The following is a 23,866-nucleotide window of genomic DNA, read 5'->3' on the forward strand; positions in this document are numbered from 1 at the left end:
GTGACTTTAGACAAATCATTTTATTTGTTTTTTTGTTTGTTTTTGTTTTTTTTTGCATTATGCAGGCCTCTCACTGCTGTGGCCTCTCCCATGGCAGAGCACAGGCTCCCGACGTGCAGGCTCAGTGGCCATGGCTCACAGGCCGAGCCGCTCCGTGGCACATGGGATCTTCCTGGACTGGGGCACAAACCCGCATCCCCTGCATCAGCAGGCGGATTCCCAACCACTGTGCCACCAAGGAAGCCCCTTATTTCTGTTTTTTCATCTACAAAACTGGAACTAAAAATACCTTCTCTAAGGGCATCCATGTGAATGGGATATCAGAATCTAAGCAGAGGAATGGCATCCAGGGAGGGTTTAGCGGTGGGGAGGGGATATTGACTACTTACAGGGGGACTGATCAAATAAGTACACACATGAAGAATAATGAAAGCAGTAATCATCACTGCTGGAGAAGGGAACTGCAAATATGGAATGGAAGGAAGATGAAATGAATTCTGTTGTTTTTAGACTGGAAATGGTTCTATACATATAAAGAGAAAGATATAGAAATAAATACACATGTAAATGTGCACATACACATACACACACACACACTCTCTCCCCCTAGCTCTGTCAACTGAGAGGTCCTGGGAGCAGGTACACCCCCACAGCAAAGAGCACACCTAATAGCCAGATTCTGATTTCTAAAAACCATTTTCTACTAAAAGGAACAAGGGCTCCTTGGAGAAATGGCTGATTCCAGGACTAAAGCAGACACAATACAATATAAGCTTATAACATTTTGTTCCAGAAAGCAGAGACATACTCAAAGAAAGATACCCAAATGTCAAAAGAACACAGGAGCCAGCTTGAAGGGGTGACCATTGGCCAAATCAGGGACAACTGGGTTTCAAAATAAATGGCTGTAACAAACCCATTGACTAAAAATAGAAAATCATGAGACCATAGACAGGATTAATAAGTGGATAAATTTAAAATTTGAGAAAGAAAAGGATATTTACATATTTTCAACATCCTCTCTCCTCCCAGAAATACTTATTAATTACAAAAGGGAAAAGAGTAACTTACAGTAGTGAAGCCTGGCAGACAACACCTTCATCAAACGATCCCAAGTAAACACCAGAGTAGTGGGACAAATTTAAATTGTGTGCTACCTGGTAGCATGCAGTGAAATGAACACAGTGTCACTTTAGTGATATTCCTGCCTAAGATGAATAACCTGAATCTAATCATGAGAAAATATCAAGCAGACCCAAACTGAGGGACATTCTAGAAAATAACACCTGAAACTTTCAAGAGTATAGGGACTTCCCTGGTGGCGCAGTGGTTAAGAATCTGCCTACCAATGCAGGGGACACGGGTTAGAGCCCTGGCTTGGGAAGATCTCACATGCCGCAGAGCAACTAAGCCCGTGCACCACAACTACTGAGCTTACGTGCTGTGACTACTGAAGCCTGCGCACCTAGAGCCCATGCTCTGCGACAAGAGAAGCCACCACAATGAGAAGCCCGTACACCACAACGAAGAGTAGCCCCCACTCACTGCAACTAGAGAAAGCCTGCACACAGCAACGAAGACCCAATTCAGCCAAAAATTAATTAATTAATTAATTAATTTTTTTAAAAAAGTATAAAGGTCATGAAAGTCAAGAAGAAACTGAGGAAATGTCCTAGATTGAAAGAGACTAAAGGGACTTCCCTGGTGGTGCAGTGGTTAAGAATCCGCCTGCCAATGCAGGGGACACGGGTTTGAGCTCTGCTCCAGGAAGATCCCACATGCCACAGAGCAACTAAGCCCATGTGCCACAACTACCGAGTCTGCGCTCTAGGGCCCACGAGCCACAACTACTGAGGCTGCATGCCACAACTACTGAAGCCTGCGCACCTAGAGCCCGTGCTCCACCACAAAGAGAAGCCCCCGCTTGCTGCAACTAGAGAAAGCCCGCGTGCAACAACGAAGACCCAAGGCAACCAAAAAGAAAGAAAGATTTAAAAGACATGACAACTAAATACAAGATGTAATTTTGAATGGGATCCTTTCACTATAAAGAATGTTACTGGGACAACAGGAGACACATGAATGGGGTATGAAAATTATCATTAATGTATTGATACATTATTATTTTTTTGTGTGTGTCTGTGTGTGGTACGCGGGCCTCTCACTGTTGTGGCCTCTCCCGTTGCGCAGCACAGGCTCCCAACGCGCAGGCTCAGCGGCCATGGCTCATGGGCCCAGCCGCTCCGTGGCATGTGGGATCTTCCCGGACCTGGGCACGAACCCGTGTCTCCTGCACTGGCAGGCGGATTTTCGACCACTGCGCCACCAGGGAAGCCCAATACATTATTATTAATGTATGAATTTTAATCTCCTGATGTTGATGGTTGTACTATGACATGTAGGGGAAGGTGCTTGCTTGTAGGAAACTTACACTAAAGTATTCATAGGTGATGGAGCATTGGAGCATCAGGTTGGCAACTTACTCTCACATGGTTGCAGGGGAGGTTCTTTGTACCTACTTCCAACTTTTTAGTAACTCTGTGATTGTTTCAAAATTAAAAATAATAACGCACTGGAAAAAAAAAGAAAAAAAGTACTTCCTCTAACCTTTTCTGAAGGAAACTGTGAGGTTTAAATGAGATATGAAATTGCTTGGAGGAAAGTTAAAAGTATTATAAAAATGCAAGGTACATTATTACAAAGCCAAAGTAAAGGCTTTTTATGGGTTATGGTCGTGGACATATAGGATTGACAAATCACCTTTAATCATGACTATTGTCCACCCTTCATCGTAGATTTATATATTCCGCATTAATTTCAGGTATCAAGAGAACTAGGCAGATGGAACACTAAAGCTGACCATAATTAGCAAGTTCTTCTACAAGGCCTGCGTCCCATACCTCTCCTCTTGAGGAGTCCTTACTCGGGGATGAAGATGATGAATGAGGTGCAGCCACCAAAGAAGTAGCACCAATGGCTGCGGCTTGGGGGAGTTCTCGCTCTTCATTCCCTGGACGTCGGTTCCAGCTGGGGTCACTCATAGGTCGCCGGACAGAAGACACTATATCAGAGCTCCTGCTGCGAACTAATCTCTCAGGGTAAGAATGCCTTTGCTTAAATGCCTCCATCTCAGCTGGAGTTAAGACATGGGAACCGAAGTTTGGCAACCTGGCCTCATTTCCTCCTGCAGCTCCTTCCAGGATTGGGGGATCTGGTGGTGGATGCGATGGCCTGGCATAGTGAACCTTTGGCCTTACTACAGCAGAAGCCCCTGGAACACAGAAAAAAAGTCTGCAGCTGAGACACAAAAAAGTCCAACAAAGGCATGAACAAAGGGTTTTGGTTTTGTTCTTCTGTCTATGATAAAACAAAAGTCAAAAAGTTCATTTGACTACTTTACCTTCATGTGAAGACAGTGGATCAAACATGGCAAGGAGAGACTCTGACTGAGAAGGAGGAGAGGTCAGCTGGTGGGCACCTAAAAGAGAAGGGCAAACTGTGTGACCAAGTCAGAACTCATGACTCAGTAGGAGTTTCAACACTGTGAAAAAGGTTCTCTTCCACAGTCTTCCTTTTTGACAAATTATAACTTGAGGGGCATATCAGAAAAAATATGATCTAATAAATAGCATATTCTGCTTACCTCAAATTCATTTTATGTTTTTATCTACATATTTACATGGATTTTAATTACATTTAAGTAGTCTAGCATCCATTGCCTATTACTTCTAATGGCCAAACTGTACTATGGTTAATGCAAACAGCAGAGCCAGAAGATGTAAATCATCAAAATTTTCAGAATGTCACAAGTTCCCTGAATCTCACCTTCCCTCCACCTATAAAAATAGGGGCAATACTACCTATAGAAGGAGTATAAATAAAAAGTTGTAAAATTTGAAATTCTAATATTGCTCTCAGCAAAAGACAATTTATAAGAGAACTCAAAACAAAAATGAGTAATACGGGACTTCCCTGGTGGTGCAGTGGTTAAGAATCCACCTACCAATGCAGGGGACACGGGTTCGAGCCCTGGTCCGGGAAGATTCCACATGCTGTGGAGCAACTAAGCCCGTGACCACAACTACTGAGCCCGCGTGCCACAACTACTGAAGCCTGTGCGCCTAGAGCCTGTGTTCCACCACAAGAGAAGCCACTGCAACGAGAAGCCCGCACACCACATTGAAGAGTAGCCCCTGCTCACCGCAACTAGAGAAAGCCCTCGCACAGCAACGAAGACCCAATGCAGCCAATAAATAACTTAATTAATAAATAAATTTATTTTTAAAATGAGTAATACATTATACTACAAAACAAACTTGAACTTCTAAAGTACAATACTTTAAAATTGCAGAGTAAAAGATGACTCCTCTAAGCATATGTCTATAAACGACCAAAATCAGAGATATTAAAATATGCAGAGACTAAAACTTACAAATATATAAAAGAAACCATTCCTCTAAAATTTTTGAGCCTGAGCTCTCTTTGATAATGAATAATAGTACTATTTTGCCATTTGATTTTCCTTTTGTTCTGTGTCTTATAATTACCTTCATTTAAAAAAATTAGAAATAGTGTATCATTATGAAAGATAGCTTAGAATATCAGTTCTCAAAATTTTGGGTCTTAGGATTCTTTTACATTCTTAAAATTTTTGACCCTAAAAGCTTACTTATGTTGGTTATATCTAATGATACTTAACCATATTAGAAATTAAAATGGAAAAGAACATATAAAAAAAATTTTAAAACTTTTAATAAATTTTATATTAAAATTTTATAATTCATTTAAATATACTTATTAAATGGTAACACAAATAACCCTTTTAAATGAAAAATAATTATATTTTCCAAAATAATAAACCAGAAGAGTGACACTTCTACATTTTTGCAAGTTCCTTCAATGTATAACTTTATAGAACACATGTAGATTCTCATATCTGCTTCTGCTTTCAATCTGTTGCACATGTTGTTTTGGTTAAAGTATATTTAAAGAAAAGCTGATCTCACAAAGATATGCAGGTAGAAAAGAGACAATATTTTAACAGCCTTTTCAGAAAATTGTGAATATTATTCTTTGATACTCTACCAAATCTTGCTAAGTAGTAGATTTTTAAAGATTAGCTACCATTTGGAATCTGACACCAAATCAGTGAACTTTCTGTACTCTGTTACATTAAAATTTAATTGGTCTGTCTTGCACTTTGAGTGGATCTTTTACCCAAGCATGATTTTGTAACATCATACATTGATCATCTGGAAAATACTGGTTCAATTAGATATGCAGATCTTCCAAATGCTGACACATTTCATCATATAACATCAAAAAAATGACATTCTTGATATCACCACCAATCTCAACAGAAACGTTTTTAAATAGCAGGAAGTTGTGAAGCTTGTGAAGGTAGACACGAGTTTTCCAAAATCCTAATTTATATCTGTACGCTTGGATTTTTTCATTGACAACAAACTCCGTCCTGTCAGTTGTTTTCCTTGAAATGACAGGCTCATTTTGTTAATTTTCAAGAAATGCCTGCCAAATATCCAAGTATGAATAACTAGTTTGTCATTCTTTCAAGTAAAAATGGTATTTCATGAAAAACAAACAAGAAAAAAAACCAGCTACTTAGCTCTCAACTCAATCATATAAGTGCTTTTCCTTGAGACACTTCATCGTATTTCAGAATGCAGCAGAAATGCGTTAGGGGTACTTCCTATTCCTTCACAATATTAGATAGATGTGTACTCAAGGGTTGAGATATAGCATTAAATAATTTTTACCGCTTCATCAAAGACATTCATAAGTAAATTTTTTTTTTTTTTTAAACTGTGAGAGAAGAATACAGTGACTGCTAGTCTGGTCTGGTGCCACTGCCTTGCTTCATGTTAAGGCCTCAGCAAATTTACCCACCTTTGCAATGTCAATATGGTAGAATGGACAATAACCTTTTATTACTGTGAAAACAGTTTTGACCTCATACCTCCCCAGCCCCCAGAAATGTCTTAAGGGCCCTCAGTGGTCCATGGACACTACACTTGAAAACTGCTGGTTTAGAACAGTGGTTCTCAGCTGGGGCTATTTTGCCCCCTAAGGGATCATTTGGCAATGTATGGGGACATTTTTAGTTTTCATCACTGCATTAGAGGAAGGGGGATGGTGTGCTTCTGACAGAGGCCAGAGATGCTGCTAAACATCCTACAATGCACAGGAGAGCCCCCCACAACAAAGAATTACCTGGACCAAAATGTCCATAGTGTTGAAGATAAAAAACTTTAGTTTAGAATAAACAAAAATGTAAAAAACAAAACAAAACAAAAAAAGTACTTCAAACCCAGTGCCCAATATATAAAACCACTACTTACTAGCACTCTGGTACTTCTTCCCAGTGCTTTCTTTAGGATAGGTTTTCTAACATTTTATTATCTTATATATAAAATTCTTTAAAAATAAAATTTTCAAGTGGTATTATGTTCTAGGTATTTCTCCAAATTATTTCATATTCTTTAAAGCATTTAAAAAATAGCTGTGTAAGTTCTAATAAGTGGTTACATCAAAATTCACTTAGCCATTCTATTTTTCAGTTCTTAGGTTGGTTCTAATTTTCTGCCAATATAAATATTATGAAGAACATCTTTGTGCATAAGACTTTCTCCATACATGAACTGTTTCCTTATGATTGATTCCTAAAGTGGGCTAACTGAACCAAATTTAGCACGTGAACCTTATTTTAAGGCTTTACACACATATTGCCAAACTACACCCTGAAGTGCTGCAACAGTTGATACCATCACCAGCAATGTGTTAAAGGCTGCCAGTTTCAGCCATGGATGTGATCATTTCTAAAAGTCATTCTCATTTCCCCTTCTTACCATGAGTTACTTCATCCATGTCTGGACTAGTGACAGAATCTTTACCCCCAAAATCTGAGCTGCACTCAGATCTCAGGTCTTCAATCTTATTGGGAATATCCTCAGAGGTTGCACTTATGCCTTTAAAAAAAATGGTAAAAAATAAACAGCAAGAACAAAATAACCACACAAAAAGTATATGAAGTTTGGAGAAATGTATACATTCTCACATTTTTTGTGTCTCAGTTCTTTACACGTGAGTTGTTTGATATTATATCCTTCAGTGTACAATTGCTTAAATATATTTACCTCGATTTGTACAACATAATCAGAATTATCATGTGATGTCTAAATACAGTAGCAGAGGCTACCAAGAACAGATAGTTATAGAGGGAACACACACAGACCATTTGTCAACTACTTTGACAGGCTCTATAACGGCACACATTAACTTCTCATAGATGTCAGGTCCCACAGAAATGTTTCCTGGAAATTACTCAGATCTTAAATAAAATACATCTCTTTGCTATCAACTTTATAAATGGGGAGGTGGGAACACACCTTCAAATCCTTATTCCTTAAAACAAGCCAGACATACCCGACACAACACTGAGGCCTGGTGTGCTGGGGCGGGAACTGACCTCCCTGACATCCGTATCATCAGATGTGCTACCCAGTCCTGAACAGCTCTCCAGTTCTTGTAGTCGCTCCTCCTGCTTTAGATCTGGGGCCTCTAAACAGAAAAAGTGAGGTATCACATTAGTGATTCTACTAGCACATCACAGTTTCAGCTTTTGCAACCCAGATGAAGAAAGCTACCAGGGCATGAATGAAATCAGTGTAAACTGACTTTTAAGTCTGGGCCAGTTAGCAAAGCTAGATCAAGTGTTAAAGAGGTCTAGGTTGTGATTTTCATCCTAATACAGGCCAGTTCACTGTGCACAGGTGAAAACTCTGCTTCCAGATCACTAATCTCATAGAGTATTCTATTGGTTAACAAGTAAACCAAACAAGAGAATACAGAACAGCTTAGCATTAAATCAACCACTTTCTAAAAAATAACTCCTATGCATGTTCAATACTGAGCTAATCCTACTGTCTCCTTATGTAAAGGTTAGCATGTCTGCATGTGGTAACATTAAAAAACACATATCAAGATTGCTTCATTATTCTTGAGCCAAGCGCTCAAAAAGAAGGTAATTCATATATATAGTTACTTATATTTGCATTCTGGTAGTTGACATTTAGTTGAAGACAAGGATTTATATTCATAATCAGAAAAAAAGCAGAAATGCAATACATAAGAGAAAGTACAAAATATTTTATGTATGTTTATAATAATCCTGCACAAAATAATTCTCAGGATTCCAGAGCCTCAATGTCAATGCATTTCAAAAATACATTAGGTATCTTTGGGTCAAGTTCTCCAAATCTAAACATGCTTACCAGGCATCCAACCACTCAGAGTGGTTGTGATAAGTTAGTGGGAGATACTGAACTCAATGTCCCACATAGAATCCTGATGAGTTACTAACGATTGCTTCCATGATAACTGAACAGAGTCAGAAAGCACCTGCCATCTTAGCCTATGCCATCCAACACTGCATTTTTTCTTGATGGACAGAAAATACCCTAAACTAATTTTCCATTTGAAATTCTTAGCAATGTGATGGTCTCATACTTGTCAAATGTATACCTGACAAAATGTACATAATATAGAAATTAGGATACCTTACATTTACAACTTCTGTGCAAATCAAAAAGCAAACAATGACAGCATACTAACCTGAGTCACTTGGCAATACCTCTACACTCCAAGCTTCACTTGTTGTCTCTGATATGGTAGAACCAGTGCAGGGGTCAAGAAGCACTGACCCTGAACCTGGCAGGCACAGTAAACTGCCTAACATGTTCTCTGCTGCTGCACCTGTATAACCAGTGGGGAGCAAAGGGTTAACAAACGTCCTCAGGGAAAGAGCAGTGATGATGGAAAATAGCCAAACACTAAGCTAACAAAATCTCTCTACTCTACTCACAAGAAAGAAGCCAAGGAAAGAGTAATTTCAATCAATAACACCACTAAAAACATAAATTTCCCACTTTGGTCACAATAACAAAAGCTCCTTTTCATTAGTTTCCTACTGTTCACCTTAGTCTCCATCGAGAAAACACAGATCATTAGGACAAGTCATTTCAACTAGCTTTCACCTTGATTTTTTAGCAAATTTTACATGTCCCTAACATCTCTCTAATATTTTAGTCCTTTAGGGATTAAAAACACTCAAACAGAGACATTTAACCATAGAAAGTTATACTGGCCAATATGTTTTCTTCTGGCACATTAGCCACATATTCAGAGCAATAAAATATATTTGCAGGAAAACACACATCTCCTCTGTAGCACTCATTCAACTGCAAATACAGCTTTTTGCTCAAATACAGCTCACTGCCAGGAAAAATACTATTGTACTTTGACATCTGGAACAAAATAACGCAAAACCAATGGAGGAATCTATTTACACTACCTAAAAATACAAATAGAAAGATTAAACATTATTGTAAACCTGTGTTAAAAATACTTAAGTTCAGAATGCTCCACTACTTCTGATTAAACCTAATAAAAGAACAATTTTATTCCAGTAGATGAACAACCTTTGGAAAAACTGGTAAAAGTTACCTTTTAAAGATACATCATGGTTACCAAGGGGGAAAGATGGGGGGAGGGATAAATTAGGAGTTTGGGATTGGCATATGCACACTGCCATATATGGAACAGATGGTCAACGGGGACCTACTACTGTACAGCAGAGGAAACTGCTCAATGCTCTGTAATAACCTACATGGGGAACGAATCTGAAAAAGAATGGATATATGTATAGCTGAATCGCTTTGCTATACTCCTGAAACTAAGACAACACTGTACTGACAAATCAACGATACTCCAATATAAAATAAAGGTTAAATTTAAAAATTTAGAAAATAAAGATGCATCATGAAATAATTACAAATAAAATAATGTCTGGAACCTGCCTGATTAACCTGTGATTACATAATCGGGGGAGGGGATAACAAGGTGGGAGAAGAGATGAAACAAAACTGGCCATGTATGTATGTGTAACTGTTGAAACTGAGTGATGGGTACATGGTGTTCATTATACCGTTCTCTCTTGTATTTGTTTGAAATGTTCCATGATTTAAAAAGAAAATAAAGATGGTGATTACAAGACTGTATGAATCTTTCAGAACAGACAGAACAATATCCTAAAAAGGGTAACTTTTAACGTATGTAAATTATATCTCGATAAACTTGATATTAAATAAAAGAAAAAACTGGTCATTCTTTGGAACTGAATTAAACCTTCCAGAAGTAAATTCAGTTTTTAGAGAATCTCAGTACCATATTATTCTGAAAGATTTTATGGCTATAACCTGTAAGAATTTTCATGTTAAGGTAAGGTATTTAGTCTCAAAAGAAGAATATGCTAATCATAGACTGAGGAACATATACTATGCCCTGCAAACAAGAATTGACAAGAAGTTGATTCAAAAGACTGTTTTGTTTTGTTTTTTTTGCAGGGGGAGGGGCACTTAAATGTAGACAGGGGAAAATACTACCTATATTATATTTAAGTAAAGAAAAAAGAAATACACAAATGCCTTGTCACATACAATTACCTCAGTTTCCCAGTTACTGCTAACATACACACCATGTTTGTCAGAGCACTGAAGTTCCCTCCCATGAGAGGTGGGTGGATATGAATAAACAGCAATTTTCCAGAGACATTAAACAGCAGTTACCTGCGATTTCTTGCAAGCGGTCTTCATCAATGTTAGGGTCAAAATCACTTCCCAAGACATCTGTACTCCACGTCTCACTCACTGTTTCTGATATATCCCTATCATCTGTCAGTCCCATCATGTCACGAATTTCAAACTTCCTTAGCTTATCATCGAGATTATCCTGGGTTGTAGCTATCAAAAACAAAATTAAGCACTTAAAAAAATGGCAGCACAGCTATCATTTTTCATACCAACTTTAAAGACCTTTTTGTCTTTGAACTTCAAGTTACATATTTTAACATTAACACTCAGCACATAGTACTAAAACACTGAATTAGTCCCTCACAGATGTACTCTTTCCCTCTCTGAATTGAGCTCTGCACATGTCCTCCCCCTTCCAGTAAATTAACTGGGGCCATCCATGCAATCAGTTGTCTCCCTGTCCTCTAGAGTGTGACTTTGGTCAAGAATTGGGATATATTCCCCTTTCTCTGAATTTGCACAGGCCTGGTTCCTTGCTTTGTCCAAAAGGTAAGGAGGAAGTGTGCCAGTTGTGAGGTTAGGCCTCAAGAGAGACCTTAGAAACCTCTGCTCTCTCTCATCCTTGGTTTTCTCATGAGGACAAGCTGCAACCAGTCTGCTGGAGGATGAGAAACCACATGGAAAAAAGCGAAGGTAATCCTAGATGAGCCAGCAGCTCCCCAGTGACCAACGGACCCCCAGCTAAGATTAGCAGAGCTCCCTACTCAACCACTGATGAGGAGAAATGCATGAATGAGCTCGGTCCAAATCAGAACCACCACCTGGCTGACCCACAGACTTGAGAGCAAAAATAAATGTTTATTGTTTTAAGGCACCAAGTTTTGGGGTGGTTTGTTACGTAGCATTATTGTGGCAATAATTAACAGATAAACCCATACCAAAAAAAACCCCACGAAGCCATGTGGGATCTTCCCGGACCAGGGCACGAACCCACGTCCCCTGCATCAGCAGGCGGACTCTCAACCATTGTGCCACCAGGGAAGCCCCACACTCACTTCTTAACCTAGTATTCACGAGTGTAGACTGCCAACCACCCATATCAGAATCACCTAGACGGCTTGTTAAAGAGGTGATATTCTTGCTATCTTAAGCTAATATTATTTTAGGTTTCTGTTATCTGCAGAAATTTTAATCCTAAATAATACAGTGACAAACTGATCCAGTAAAAACACAGCATTACTTTTATTTACCCCACACATAACCCAACTGGCAATACTCTTTTCCTTTCCAAAAATAGACTGATCCAGGATTTCTAGAAATGAGACATGGGAAATGCCTTTTTTTTCCCCCCTAACTCCCCAGGTGATTTTTACACACACTAAAGTCACTGCCTCAAATCCAGTTGAGGGCATCTGCCCTCAACATTCCTGTGAAAGCCACCACTGATCTTTAAATGAACAAATCCAAAGGACTTTTTCATATTAATCTTCCTAAAGCACAAAAGGGATCCATCTACTTTTCATCCTTACCTCACCCTATTACCCTACTTGACAGTTCCTGAGGAAGTACTATGGCTTCCCACCTCCCTGACTTGCTTATACTACTATTCCTTCACCTAGAATATCTCTAGTTTCAGCCAATGCAATGCCAGCCAGGCTTTGAGGTTATTATTTTCTCCCAATAAGCTTTTCCCTACTCTTTCAACCACATGTATTCTCACTCAGAACTGCCAAAGCACTTTTATGATAATTTTAATCATTTGTGTACCATTCTCTCCCTATTCTAAGTTCCTTGAGCTCTGCGTATTTATCTTAGTATCCCTTAAAAATTTAATATTACAGAATTGAAATACCAAATATTACAGAATTCAAGCAATTCATTTTAATTATTCTATGTAATTTTAGCCTGAATAATCCACTTAGCAACTAAATACATTTTTTTTTTTTTTTTGGCCGAGCCGCGAGACTTGCAGGATCTTAGTTCTCCAACCAGGGACTGATGCTGGGCCACCGCAGTGAAACTGCTGAGTCCTAAGCACTGGACCGCCAGGGAATTGCCAACTAAACACATTTTTAAGAACTGAAGGAACTAAGAGTAAATGCAAGTTTAATGGTCATTACATAATCAACTGAACACAGCCAACTTACATGGAAACAGACTGTTTATTCTGCAACCAGGTAAATTCTTTGCTTCTGAACAACTGAATTCAACCTCAATTTACCTTGCTCATGCTCTAACAGCTGTAGAGCTTCAACTCCATTACTCCCAGAAGGTCCTGCTCCAAGTTCTGATACAGATTCCCCTTCCAGGTCTAGTGAGGATACTGAATTAGAACGATTTGAAGGACCTAGAGAAACGTTTATACTGTGAGTGAGCTTTTTTTGACAGTCATGAGCCACCATGTAATTTTTCATGCCTTGATAAGAGACTAAAAAGACTGATTAAAGTGCTTTTAATGCTGTTACACCCTATAAATAAACACGCCCTTTAAGCCAGAAATTCTGCTTTTAGAAATTTATCCTAAGGAACTAATAAAAAATTCACCTAAGCTCACTTGTTGCAGTGCTTCTTACAATGTCTGAAAAGTGAAAGCAATCTACATGTGTAATCACAGAAGAATGTTTAAATAAATTATGATAAATGCCCATTTGAAGTTAAAGAAAATAGCCATTAAAAACCACGTTATTTAAGAATGCTAAATTACAAAGGGAAATATTACTGTTATATTGTTAAACAAAAAAAGGTTACAAAACAGCATAAGCCTAATTTTGCTATAAGTAAACCAAAATGTTAACTGTTATTAATAGAACGGTAAGGTCACAGATGGTTCAATTTTTCCTTCATTTTCTAGAATGAATGTACACTACTTATGTTTTCAAAAGTGAGAAAAAAAGGAAAAGTTATTACCATTTATGTTTATTTTAAAATGTTAGTCAAATTGAAACTTTTTCATTAAAAAAGCTTGTCCTAGCACATGGAGTGACATATTCTCACTTTACAATCTTGCCTTTTAATTTTCTTTTTTATTCCTATCCTACTTCCATTGTACCTTTCTGCTTCATTAAAACATTAGCAGTATACACAACACTATGAAATACTAGTGAGTCCATTTTTTTCCATTTAGACATGCATTATATCCCTCTAAAGGAGCTCTACAAGCTTTGGTATATGTTAATACTAGTGAAATAAAACTTGGTATTATTCAAGTCTCAATGCAGACTTAGATCGTCTCCATTTTATATGACCAAAGGTCTCTTGCAAACTCAATTTTATTCAAAGAAACAATCTTTACAGCCAACTGTTCAAGATCATTAGAGGAAAACTCCATTACTCTCTTCAGTAAGAGGCACAGGTGGCATAATTGTTAATTTTTAAGGCTCCTTTAAAGAACACAAAACAAAATATTACTTGAATCACACAACTCCTTGAATGAAGTAACCCTTCACCTTCAGATATTCCTTCCAGATTATCACTGCAGAGGGAAAAGCGCAAGGTTTTATCAGGTTTACCGTGGAGTTTGTTTTCATCGACAGGGACATCTCCTTGTCCTCCATCCGAAAGCTGCATGTTTAGGACCTGAAAAAGAAAATGCCATTAGTTTATCACAACTGAGAGATTATTGATAAGAAAACAAACCACGGCAAATGCATATTTAAGTTCGTCTCAATATTAAGTTATCATTTTAAACTGAAGACCCATTTATAGGGCTCCAATCAAGTTTTTAAGTACCCCTGGGATAAAAGTGTACCAGTTAGAAGAACTGAACCTATGTCTTTCCATTATCCTACCAGTTTCAGCAACTGAACAGGCAACTGGACATCGATGAGCAGTGGTTAGGTTTGCAGGAGTCGGAGGCGTCAGACTCAGCAGTCCGGTCCTCCCGGTTCTGCCATGGGCCAACTATGTAAACTTGGGTAAGTTTTTTAAGCTCTCTGAGCCTCATCTTCATCTATAAAATGGTGATAGTAACAGTATATATGCCATGGAGTTGTTGAGGATTAAATAAAAAGATGCACATAAAGCATCTGGCACAGTAAAGTGACATATTAATTTTGTGTGCATTTTTCTAGAAGTTAATAAACTAATTAATAGGAAAAAAATATGTAAACAAATTATTCTGTAGGCACCAGAATTAATCCGTCTAGTTAGAACCTCCACTTGATCACCATACACACGGCCACAAAGTCCATACCAGAAGCCGAAGTATGACTTCTACGCCACATCTAGCTTAGAGCTGATAGCCTTTTTACAGAGCTTTCTATCTGTTAGATGATTTCCAAATAACAATTACTTCTCACTCCCCACAAACTCATAACTCAGCTCTGTATGTGTATCTCCAACTTAATGAAGAATTGAGTGCTTTGCTGGATGTCACAGCATGTTTTAAGCACACCTGGAACTTGAACTCACAACCACTGGGTTCCTAGGCTGCTGCTGGAATGTGAAGAACAGTGACCTCAATTAAAAAGAAAAAACAACACAAAGCCAAAAAAAAAAAAAAAAAAAAAAAACCCTTAAGGCGCTGTTTCGACCCCACATTTAAATAAGTAAATTAAAGGTTTTCTAATGGCTCCATATATTTACTCATATGATGCTTTTAAAAGGTCATTTAAAAATAGAATCTGGGCTTCCCTGGTGGCGCAGTGGTTGAGAGTCCACCTGCCGATGCAGGGGACACGGGTTCGTGCCCCGGTCTGGGAAGATCCCACATGCTGCGGAGCGGCTGGGCCCATGAGCCATGGCCACTGAGCCTGCGCATCCGGAGCCTGTGCTCCGCAACTAGAGAAGCCACAACAGTGAGAGGCCCGCGTACCGCAAAAAAAAAGAAAAAAAATATAGAATCTTTTCCCTATTTGCTTCAAATTAAATGCAGACATAAAGATTATACATTTTGTATTTGTAAGATAACTTGAGGCTTCACACCCATCAGAGTGTGCAATGAATCTTCAGGAAAAATCCATCTAAAGGCCTCGAGAGTGGTATGAATTAACGAAAAACAAAAGGATCGTACCATTCCTGCACATTCCCTGCGCAGGAATGCTGGCGGCTGTCTTCAAGGCTGCCATTGGAGTGGGGGTCGGGGGATGGTAACAGGGGGAGTAAAATGCCACAGACTCTCTTACTGAAATGCAGCTGTTCTTTTCCTCATTAAGCATTCACCTGGTTGCCACAAGTTTATTACATTCTAGAGTTCCCAAAAAGTTGATTCTGACAGTTTTTGCCAGCTTATTCGCCTTGAATGTGTGTGGGGGGACAGGGTTGTGGATTTTGATGGTCCTCTTTCCTACAAGTCACGCCACTTAATCAACCACCATCATCACTGTATCAACCAGTGTAACTGGTCCCTTCTTCCCAGGCCAGGAATAGGCTTTGTTGAATAATAAGCAGGCACTGTTGAAGGTAAGAAAATGCTTCTTTCTCAAGAGGTCACAATCTATGAGAAGAGGCTCCTATGTTTAGAGAGTCAAAACTTCTTTCCTCTTGCTTCTGTCCCAAGCTCTTCTGTTTACAAATATCTTAAAACTGATTCTCATATTCCCAACCCCATTTCCTTAAAATATTTTACTTAGTTTTCCTTTCAATTATTTCTTCCATTTCTTCCCAACCAGCCAAAACACAGAAATTATTTCTAAATACTGTTTGGCTCTTTAAAGCAGGAATACCACTACTATATCATTAAAAAGAAAAGAAACATAAAATATTTCCTACAGGTCACTGGAAAAGTCTCTTCAATTTCCATAACACAATTTCCTGGCTTCCTGCCTCTTCTACTATTAGGAAAATTCCTTTTGGTATGGATCTGGTTATCAACTACAGTGCCACAGGTTTATTAATGTGAAGGACCTCCAGAACTGTTCACAGGGAGTTGAGCGTTTGATGGGGTATCATGGCAGACCCACTGAAGATAATGAAAAATATTTGTTAAATGTATACTGATTTATAGAAGCAAGTGACCTTTACTGAGAAGAAAAGAATCTGAAGTTCTTAACATTAATAGCTACAAGTTAAGTGTAACAATACAGTCATACCTCATTTTCTGACATCATCCCTGGAGTAATCTGGGGACCTGTTCCTAAGGAAATGACCAACACCTCTTCTGGCTGCACTTCCTGGATGGTTTCTTGAGCTGATCCTTCATGGTCCATATGTAAGTCCATTAGAACATTGGTGCGGCTTCTGCTCCGAGTTGCTAATAAAAAAATTTCAAGTAAGATAATTTAGAGAAAAAGACAAAATGAAGAAAATGGCACATTAATACAAAAATATATTTTCTATTAATGTAGAGCATTTGCACATGCACAAAAAGAGTGGTGAGAATATGAATTAAAAAAAAAACACAACCCATATCTTCCCAGCTACTCTACTAATGACTAATACAAATTCTCCTTCAAACATGATCAACAGAAACAATGATCCATGTTCACCTGACAGGGAGTGACACAGTTTACACCTGCAGAACAGCAAACACGTCCCAATCAATTTAAGACTTGGGAGTGACAAGAAAAGCATTACTTTATTCCTTATCTTTTCAAGGTATAATATCTTCAACTATTTCTCCAACAAAATGATTTAACTGCCACAGGTCTCCTATACTAATAACTAAACTTAAAAGCATTAGAAAATTTCATATAGAAATCTGATAGCTAAAAAAAGTTATACACATCGCCAACTGCTAACAAAACCAGAATCAGTTTTTGAAAACACAGTTTTTCCTGAAATGTATTAACCTCTTCCTAAAGATGCAGAAGAGTTCTCTTTGTTTGAATATGTTTCCTTTCTGCTTTATGGGAACATTCTAAATTAGTGAAGGATCTAATTACTTGGGGGTGTTTTTTCCCCTACTTATAAGTAAATAAATAATACCTTTTTCTAAAGTAATCTATCCTATAGATATTACAAAAACTTTTGTTTTTGGTGGGTTTTTGTGTTTGTTTGTTTGTTTTGTTTTCTGGCTGCACTGAGCAGCCTGTAGGATCTCAGTTCTCCAACCAAGGATTGAACCCAGGCCCTTGGTAGTGAAAGCATGGAGTCCCAACCACTGGACTGCCAGGGAAATTCCCTTACAAGAACTTTTGGAAACTGAAAGATTTAGATAGTTTGTGACAATTTCTCTATGAACTTTAGTCTTCTGTTGTAAGTGTCAGGTTTTTTTCAGAGGACAATAACATTCAATACAACCAGAATACTAAATAGATACTCTTTCAGGGCAAATAAAAGTGCAGACATGAAGCACAAACACTCAATTATAATAAAAGTCCTTCAGGGCTTCCCTGGTGGTGCAGTGGTTGAGAGTCCGCCTGCCGATGCAGGGGACACGGGTTCGTGCCCCAGTACGGGAAGATCCCACATGCCGCAGAGCAGCTGGGCCCGTGAGCCGTGGCCACTGAGCCTGCGCGTCCGGAGCCTGTGCTCCACAACGGGAGAGGCCACAACAGTGAGAGGTCTGCGTACCGCAAAAAAAAAAGTCTTTCAACTTCAGTTTTGGTGAAAGCTGACCTACTTGAAGACAGAACTATAAACAATCATGTTCTCTCCAGAATGCTATAGATCAGTTCATCAATCACTCTTACTTTCAAAACTCAAAAGCACACATCAACTTCCAAAAGTCTAAAACAGGTTCACTTACACCTTTCTTTGCTGACCCTCACTGTCTTCTCTTGAATTGTAAACTTAACTTCAACTTTATGAACAACTATGTTAATCTTAAGGAACAAACTTTATAATTTATAAAAATGCAAGTAATCAAAATTCATATACCAATTTACATAAAGCAAAAGCAACATGCACATGGAGCAAAATTTCATAAACTATTTCTTAAATGAAAGTTACATAAGAAAAGGAACAGCCTATTAACCACCAAAAGGGGTTACTAGAGTAATATAAGTAGTAAGATTGGTGGCTAAGGAATCCCAGGCAGTTATGGCTGCGAACTGTTGTCCTGGGTTGCGAAAGCATTAAACAGAAAGAAAATCAACCCTATGAATAATGGACACATCTTTTAAAATATGAAATAAGTTCAATGACCAGGTCACATGACTATACAAAATAATACTGGGCAAACATTTGAAATTTACTTTCCATTATACTCTTATTTAATGAATGACACTCTGGATGAAAAGAAACGAAAGAACACGAGTGAATCATGGAAAAAAAAATCTCTGGTTTACGAAAAATCATTTATTTCTTCATGTTAAAAAAGTGCTAATAGCCTATAATATTAAAAATCACTGAATGTCAAGTTTCTTTTTTTTTTCATTTTTAATTCTGAAAATTGACGTTTTGAGATGATGAAAGCCAAAGACTTGAAGAATATGATGCCACATTCCTGTTGATAATAGTATTCCATATTATGTTAAAAATAAGGTAGATTAATTTTAAGAAACTGACAATTCGTAACAAATCAGCTCATGGGAGTTTAAAAATGAAATCCCATTCTTCAGAATGTATAAAATATAATAACTATTCACGCTCACTAACTGCTGCTGAGCTACTCATGACCGTTAAAAAGTTGGCACTAAAATACTCTGCTCCCTTGGTCTAAACACTCTCTCTGTGTCTTGTTTACTTTGTCTAACTTCCATTCACCCTCCAAGAGAACGTGCAGCCTTCACCTGCTCCCAGATCTTCTCCTGACAGCATCACCACACTGCTAAGTTAGGTGTCCCCATAACCCTCGACGCTTATCTCCATCAGACACTCAGTACACTGAAGGGTACTGGTCTCTTTTCATTCTCCCCAACTGGACTATCAGAAACTAACCTAAGTGTAAGGGCATGACTTAAGGGTCTTTGTAGCACCAGTGTTGAACACAGTGCCCCGCCTGCAGGACAGTGATCAGACCACTTTTTGTGTCGATTTTTTGCATGAATTAAATGTGAAAGAACATTTAGAAAATGCTTACCCTGTGCCTGGTACATAGTATACATATGCTCAATTTGTTTGTGGATTTATATAGATATTATTACAGATTATATAGATTTATTATGGATAAATGTTTACTAAGGAAATAAGCCTTAATTAAACCTATTTCTTAAAATTGACAAAACAGAAGTTTTGCCTTATTTTATAAAATAACAAAGATCTTAGTCATTAAAAGACTGGCTATTAATAATAATGAAAAAATAGTAACTATATATTTTCAACTTTACTGATAGAAATTTCTAAAATAATATTATTTTATTATATTATTTAAAACTCTGTGGAAAGAACAGGGCTACATAATTCAAATGATGACAGTACATGATTCGAATGATGACTTACAGTAAACAAAGTATACTGCCAGTGGCAAGATTCCAATTAATTATGACAAGTATGTTTAGATAAAGCTAAAGGCTGGGCTTCCCTGGTGGCGCAGTGGTTAAGAATCCACCTGCCAATGCAGGGGACATGGGTTCGAGCCCTGGTCTGGGAAGATCCCACATGCCATGCAGCAACTAAGCCCATGCGCTACAACTACTGAGCCTGCGCTCTAGAGCCCGTGAGCCACAACTACTGAAGCCCACATGCCTAGAGCCCGTGCTCTGCAACAAGAGAAGCCACTGCAATTAGAAGCCCATGCACTACAACGAAGAGTAGCCTGCACTCGCTGCAAATAGAGAAAGCCTGCATGCAGCAACGAAGACCCAACTCAGCCAAAAGTCAATCAATCAATCAATCAATTTATTTTATTTTATTTATTTTATTTTTTTTAAATTTTTTTGGTACGCGGGCCTCTCACTGTTGTGGCCTCTCCCGTTGCGGAGCACAGGCTCCGGACGCACAGGCTCAGCGGCCATGGCTCACGGGCCCAGCCGCTCCGCGGCATGTGGGATCTTCCCAGACCGGGGCACGAACTCGTGTCTCCTGCATCGGCAGGCGGACTCTCAACCACTGCGCCACCAGGGAAGCCCAATCAATTTATTTAAAAAAAAAAAAAAAAAAAAAGCTTAAGCCTACAGATGAACCTTAACTAATCTGGTGCAATTTTTTTTTTTAATTTTAAAAATTGAATTAGGGCTTCCCTGGTGGCACAGTGGTTAAGAATCCACTTGCCAATGCAGGGGACACAGGTTCGAGCCCTAGTCCGGGAAGATTCCCACATGACACAAAGCAACTAAGCCCGTGCGCCACAACTACTGAGCCTGCGCTCTAGGGCCTGCGAGCCAAAACTACTGAGCCTGCATACCACAACTACTGAAGCCCACGCACCTACAGCCCATGCTCCACAACAAGAGAAGCCACTGCACTGAAGAGTAGCCCCCGCTCACCGCAACTAGAGAAAGCCCTCACGCAGCAACAAAGACCCAAGGCAGCCAAAAAAAAATTGAACTACCACCAGTAAAACTGAAGAGAAGAACTTCTCCAAATTATTTAAAACTATATTCCCAAATGCTAAGCAATAACAAAGGCTAAGAAAGAAATATTAAATTTAAAGGAAAGCCTCAATATGAGAAATTCTCTTTACCTATAGGCAATCGATTCTTTTTATTTGCTGGAGTGGTTGCTGGAGACAGCTGAGGAGTACTGTAGGGAGTCATTTCCAAGCTGCTGCTTTTTCCTGGCTTTGCCTGGGGTAAGTTTGCCAATAAATTGTCAAGAGCCATTCTATCTTCTCTCAGTTGATCTCCAGACATCATACTCTTCATAAAATTCACCTGGCAAAAGTAAAAGGACATTTAGCTTATGAAATCAATTTTTCAAACACAATATATATTTCTCACACAATGTATTCATCTATGACTCTGCCCATGTTCAGATAAATGACTTTTGAGAAAGTCCTTTTAAAGAATAAAGCCAAGGCTTCCCTGGTGGCGCAATGGTTGAGAGTCCACCTGCCGATGCAGGGGACACAGGTTCGTGCCCCGGTCCGGGAAGATCCCACATGCTCCGCGAGCCATGGCCGCTGAGCCTGCGCGTCCGGAGCCTGTGCTCCACAGCGGGAGAGGCCACAACAGTGAGAGGCCCGCATACCGCAAAAAAAAAATAAAAAATAAAAAAAATTTAAAGAATAAAACCATTACCAGAGTAATAAGCTGACTGTAGGTTATATAAACTACAGTTCTGCTCAACCCTTCCAGAAGATTAACAGAGGACATTGGCGGGGTCTCCACTGCACGGCCTCCAATCACCACATCAAGGAAAGCAGCAACACAGCTCTGTTCAAATAGGAAAAAAAAATCACAGTGAAATACTTCCCCTTTAAAGTAAGGAAACAGGGACTTCCCTGGTGGCGCAGTGGTTAAGAATCCACCTGCCAATGCAGGGGACATGGGTTCAAGCCCTGGTCTGGGAAGATTCCACATGCCGTGGAGCAACTAAGCTCGTGCACCACAACTACTGAGCCTGCGCTCTAGAGCCTGCAAGTCACAACTACTGAGCCCACGTGCCACAACTACTGAAGCCCGTGTGCCTAGAGCCCGTGCTGCGCAACAAGAGAAGCCACCACAATGAGAAGCCCGCACACCACAATGAAGAGTAGCCCCTGCTCGCCGCAACTAGAGAAAGCCTGTGTGCAGCAACCAAGACCCAATGCAGCCAAAAATAAATAAATAAATAAATAAATTTATTAAAAATAAATAAATAAAGGGAACAAAATTTCTGATTGAGGTGGACAAGCATGTAGAAAGTTTTTCTTCTTGAAAATTATATTAAACCCAACATTAAAAAACATTAAACACTCTGTGAACTGATATAAAATAATCTCCAGGGCTTCCCTGGTGGCACAGTGGTTGAGAGTCCGCCTGCCAATACAGGGGACACAGGTTCGTGCCCCAGTCTGGGAAGATCCTACATGCTGTGGAGCGGCTGGGCCCATGAGCCATGGCCGCTGAGCCTGCGTGTCTGGAGCCTGTGCTCCGCAACGGGAGAGGCCACAACAGTGAGAGGCCTGCGTACCGCAAAAAAAAAAAATAATAATAATAATAATCTCCAACATATTCTGGTATATATGAAACAAACATGAGGCACACAGTGCACACAGTCCTACCATTCATAATTAAGAAAATATATTAGGAATTAGCTTGTATACATACAGACTTCTTGAAGGACACACAGAAGATTTATAACATGAAGAACTTTTAGGGAGGAAATGAAGGTTAGAGATCAGAGGTGGAAGGGAAACTTCACTATCTAACCTTTGAATTTTAGGTTGAATGTACAGCCTACTCAAAGTATGATAAATTAAATTTTTTTATTTTTAAAAATATGTATTTATTTATTTATTTGGCTGCACCGGGTCTTTAGTTGTGGCACGCAGAATCTTCACTGTGGCGTGTGGGATCTTTTAGTTGCAGCATGTGAGATCTTTAGTTGTGGCATGCATGCAGGATCTAGTTCCCCCACCAAGGATCGAACCTAGGGCCTTGGCATTGGGAGCATGGAGTCTTAACCACCTGACCACCAGGGAAGCCCCTTAAATTTTTACTTAGTTATACCAACTGAACAAATGCTATGTTAACTTATGAAATACACTTAAAATTATACATTTATTGCTGATTCATATATTCAGAACTTGATTCAGTGAGAATATTTTTAAACCAAACTTTTTTTTTTTTTTTTTTGGCTACATTGGGTCTTCGCTGCTGCACGCAGGCTTTCTCTAGTTGCAGTGAGCAGGGGCTACTCTTCGTTGCACTGCATGGGCTTCTCATTGCGGTGGCTTCCCCCGTTGTGGAGCATGGGCTCCAGGCATGTGGGCTTCAGTAATTGTGGTGCACGGGCTCTAGAGCACAGGCTCAGTAGTTGTGGTGCACAGGCTTAGTTGCTCTGCAGCATGTGGCATCTTCCCGGACCAGGGTTCGAACCCATGTCCCCTGCATTGGCAGGTGGATTCTTAACCACTGCACCACCAGGGAAGGCCCTAAATCAAACTTTTAAAAATAATCTTAATAGCTCTTTGGCTCTCATTACAATGGCATCTCCTCAACATTTCTAAAAGTGAGAATTAGTAATCTTTTTTTTAATTGAACTATAATTGGTGTTTATATATATATTTTTTGAGAATTAGTAATCTTTGATGACATCTTCCTTTACTTTCTTAATTAATTTTTATTGGAGTATAGCTGCTTTACAATGCTTTGTTAGTTTCTGCTTTACAGCAAAGTGAATCTGCTATACAGATGACATCTTCCTTTAAATGCTGCTGATCCAACACTGTATCCTCTATAGCCAACCCAAGGGTAATTGAAAAGAATATTTAATTTACACATCACCTAGGGACAAGATTTAATAAGGAGAATAGTTAGGTTCACTGATACTTTAGCAGAACCTTCTATAAACAG

At 39.0% G+C, this 23,866-nt stretch overlaps 1 protein-coding gene across 14 annotated transcripts in view; it reads right to left on the reverse strand.

Moving 5' to 3' along the window:
- The window catches only part of GAPVD1 (GTPase activating protein and VPS9 domains 1), a 71,707-nt gene that overhangs the window by 22,745 nt on the left and 25,096 nt on the right, over positions 1-23,866 (reverse strand). For 7 of the 14 annotated variants that reach the window (XM_059072987.2, XM_067040734.1, XM_059072985.2 and 4 more), the window contains 11 exons: positions 21,608-21,742; positions 21,052-21,241; positions 16,637-16,797; positions 14,054-14,183; positions 12,829-12,954; positions 10,644-10,817; positions 8,632-8,772; positions 7,444-7,578; positions 6,867-6,986; positions 3,401-3,478; positions 2,901-3,271 (listed from right to left, as the gene is read on the reverse strand). In XM_059072987.2, coding sequence (XP_058928970.1) covers positions 2,901-3,271; positions 3,401-3,478; positions 6,867-6,986; positions 7,444-7,578; positions 8,632-8,772; positions 10,644-10,817; positions 12,829-12,954; positions 14,054-14,183; positions 16,637-16,797; positions 21,052-21,241; positions 21,608-21,742 — 1,761 coding nt within the window. The remainder of the gene's footprint in view (positions 1-2,900; positions 3,272-3,400; positions 3,479-6,866; positions 6,987-7,443; positions 7,579-8,631; positions 8,773-10,643; positions 10,818-12,828; positions 12,955-14,053; positions 14,184-16,636; positions 16,798-21,051; positions 21,242-21,607; positions 21,743-23,866) is intronic. The other 7 variants (XM_059072986.2, XM_059072988.2, XM_067040731.1 and 4 more) reach the window with 3 other exon arrangements.

The sequence above is a fragment of the Kogia breviceps genome, chromosome 8 (genome assembly GCF_026419965.1).
Source record: "Kogia breviceps isolate mKogBre1 chromosome 8, mKogBre1 haplotype 1, whole genome shotgun sequence".
In the NCBI taxonomy this organism is placed as follows: Eukaryota; Metazoa; Chordata; class Mammalia; order Artiodactyla; family Physeteridae; genus Kogia; species Kogia breviceps.